This window comes from Mesitornis unicolor, unplaced genomic scaffold (genome assembly GCF_000695765.1).
Source record: "Mesitornis unicolor isolate BGI_N332 unplaced genomic scaffold, ASM69576v1 scaffold4020, whole genome shotgun sequence".
In the NCBI taxonomy this organism is placed as follows: Eukaryota; Metazoa; Chordata; class Aves; order Mesitornithiformes; family Mesitornithidae; genus Mesitornis; species Mesitornis unicolor.
In genome coordinates, this window is record NW_010156158.1 from 1 (window position 1) to 3088 (window position 3088).

Genomic DNA, 3088 nt, shown 5'->3' on the forward strand with positions numbered 1-3088 from the left:
GGAGAGGCTGCCCCATCCCCTCCACTTCTTACAGAGAGGCTGCCTCCTCCTCCTCTCCAAACACTTCAGGCCCATGTCTGGAGAAAGCTGCTATTCCAGCCCCACAGGTGGGATCTTGACCCGAGTGTTTCTGCAGGGGCCGCAGCGTAAGGCAGGAGCGCAGGCAGGGACCCACGGGCAGGACTCTTCCAGGCGGACGAGGCCGGCCCCGCGCCAGCCCCTGTAACACACACACAGATGCACACCGGCTTTCTTTGCGCTTTTATCCAAACTACGAGTACATCACAGAGATCTGTGCCCGCCCTGGAGTGTTCTTTATACACGGCTAAAAAAGAAACAAAGGACAGGCAGAGGGGCAGGGGCGAAGTCTCTCGAGTCGAGTTCATGCGGACAGGTCGCTGTTATCAAATCTCTCCTGGTCGTACACCTCTGCTACCACCTTCCTCCCCGCAAACCAGCGCCCGTTCAGAGCCTGGATGGCTTTGTGAGTCTCTGACGCCATGGAGAACTCCACAAAGATCTTGACAATGATCTCGGCATCCTCCTCTTCTCCTTGCTTCTCCTGGTAGATGATGACTCTGTTTACAGCCCCAAATTTGCCACATTCTTCCGTCACTTCTCCCTCCAGGTCGTCGTCAATGTCCTTTGGATCCACCATGTTGCGAAGCACCATGACAGTGGACTGCAGAGAGGAGGACAAGACTCGTGAATTAATGCACCCCACGTACCCAGCTCCAGTCTGCACAGCCCCATCAGAGCAGCAGCTCGCCCGAGCACCACCAGGTACCCCAGTGCTGTCACGGGCACGCTCCCTGACGTCAGTCAAACGAATCCCAGGTTCTCGGGGATAAACCAGTGAGTTTTCCTCCCCGGCACCAGAAGCTTGAACAAATCCCATTCACCGGCAGCCGTCATCAGGAAAGCTGAGTGCCACCTCCTGGGCTTTTCCTCAACGCGTCTCTGAAGCACAAGTGACCTGCAGACCTCTACAGCTCTTCTTGTGCTGCTCCCACCCAGTTATTTTTTGCTTTCTAATCTTCAACACCACTGTGTACTTCTTTTTGGGAAAAATGTTCCTCATTTCCAAATAAAGGAGAAGGATTTTACAGCTCTGACAACCCATGGTTGACCAGGCACTTTCACTGCAGGGGATAACGACGCACGAGTGCCTGCAACGCACCCCTGCTGTGCATCCCCCATGGAGCCCCTGTGGACAGAGCACCCCTACCACAGACGGCTGAGGCTGGACAGGACCTCTGGGGTCACCTGGCCTCAGCTCCCCTGCTCAAGAGCTACCCAGGACCACGTCCAGAGGAGTCACAGAATCCCAGCACGTCAGGAGTTGGAAGGGACCTGGAAAGCTCCCCCAGTGCAACCCCTGCCACAGCAGGGGCACCACAGCAGTCACACAGGAACACGGCCAGGGCTTTGGGTGTCTGCAGACAAGGAGACTCCACAACCTCTCTGGGCAGCCTGGGCCATGCTCTGCACCCTCCCACCAAGAAGTTTTGCCTCTGCTGAGCTTGAACCTCCCGCCTCCCACTTTGTGCCCATTGCCCCTTGTCCTGCCATTGGACATCCCAGAGCAGAGCCTGGCTCCTTCCTCCTGACACTGCCCTTTCCAAATGGATCCCCAGGAATGAGGGCACCCCTCAGGCTCCTCTGCTCCAAGCTCAAGAGCCCCAGCTCCCTCAGCCGCTCCTCAGCAGGAGATGCTCCCCAGTGGTCACTGCTCCAAGTGATAGTGCTTGGATGGTGAGGAAACATGGCAAGGCCACTGTCTCACCATGGGTGCTGGATCCACACCTCATCTGTGTGGCCCTGCTGGACTCTTTCAAGCAGTTCCTGTCCTTCTTGAACTGGGGAGCCCAGCACTGGGCCCAGTTTCCCAAATATGCTCCCCACCAGGGCAGAGCAGAGGGGCAGGAGAACCTCTCTGCCCTACAACCACCCCTTCTCATCCACCCCAGGATGGCGTTGGCCTTCTTGGCTCAAGGGCTCATTGCTGCCTCATGGGCATCCCGCTGTCCCCCAGGACCCCCAGCCAGGCTGCGCTCACCTCCTGTTTACGCAGCAATTTCTGCATCACCATGTGACGGGCGCTGCTGCCAGATATGCTCATGTGCTCCTGCTCACTCAGCATCTCCGGCCTCTCTGACTCCTGGAACACCTCCTCCTCTTCCTTCTCCTTTTTGACTTCCATCAGGCCCAGTGCTGGGGGACTGGCCAGGATAGGATTCACAACTCCCACTTGTGGAATCGTGACAGGGATGGGAGGCCGGGCGGGGGTCACACCTGTAAAAAGTACAAACTCTGTAGTGTAAAGGAAAGAGCCTGGGTACAACACCTGGGTGCACACCAGCCACTGATGGAGAGGACCACAAGAATGTACACGGTTTTATTTGGTCTGCACCAGCACCAACCAAGGAGACAAAAGCAGCAACGTAGGACAGAAGCACTCAATCCATGCATCGTGTACTTGCCCAGTAACATTTCTCCAGATTTTCAGAGTGCCACGCATTCAGTTCCCGTCCCTGTCGTATCTATTACATGCCAAAATAAATTCCCGTTCTCGACAAAGCAGGGCAGGGAGGATTCCTGCTTCAACTTCTCCTTAAGTTTGTGACCCCAGCTACACAGAACCCTGCTTCGTGCCAGGTACACGAGCGATAAGAGGCAGAGCAAACACACCTGTAATGACTCCCGGTGCTTGTGCGGCCATCACGGCTTGCGGCAACGCCCCTAAGGGCTGGGCCAACGTCAGTGCCGGAGACACCAACCCTGGGGTCGCCAAAGTGCCCAGAACAGCAGCTCCTGCCACTGCTTCCTGCAAGAGAAAAACCAAACCAGAACGGCGTTAGCGCTGCGTCAAGAAGCCGTGCTATGGCTGGATTCAACTGATGTGCAGACACATGGGTTGTGGGGACCACAGCTCTCGGGTGCTACTGTAAAAGACAAAGGATTGCACGCAGCCCACCAGAGAAACGCACAAACTACGAGACTTCAAGGTTTGGAAGAAAAAAGTTCTCCCGCAACTCGAATTTCACCCATCCTCTCAAGCTGGAAGATCTGTTACTGAATGAAAGGC

The 3088-nt window shown here is 56.0% G+C and overlaps 1 protein-coding gene across 1 annotated transcript; it reads right to left on the reverse strand.

Annotated features, from left to right (window-relative positions):
* Positions 1–248: 248 nt before the first annotated feature.
* LOC104537977 (poly(U)-binding-splicing factor PUF60-like) lies at positions 249–2824 on the reverse strand (the record flags this gene model as incomplete). The annotated part of the gene is made up of 3 exons (XM_010181047.1): positions 249–682; positions 2060–2295; positions 2692–2824. Coding segments are annotated over 3 exons (669 nt in total), but the record flags the coding sequence as incomplete, so codon positions are not given.
* Positions 2825–3088: the final 264 nt, after the last annotated feature.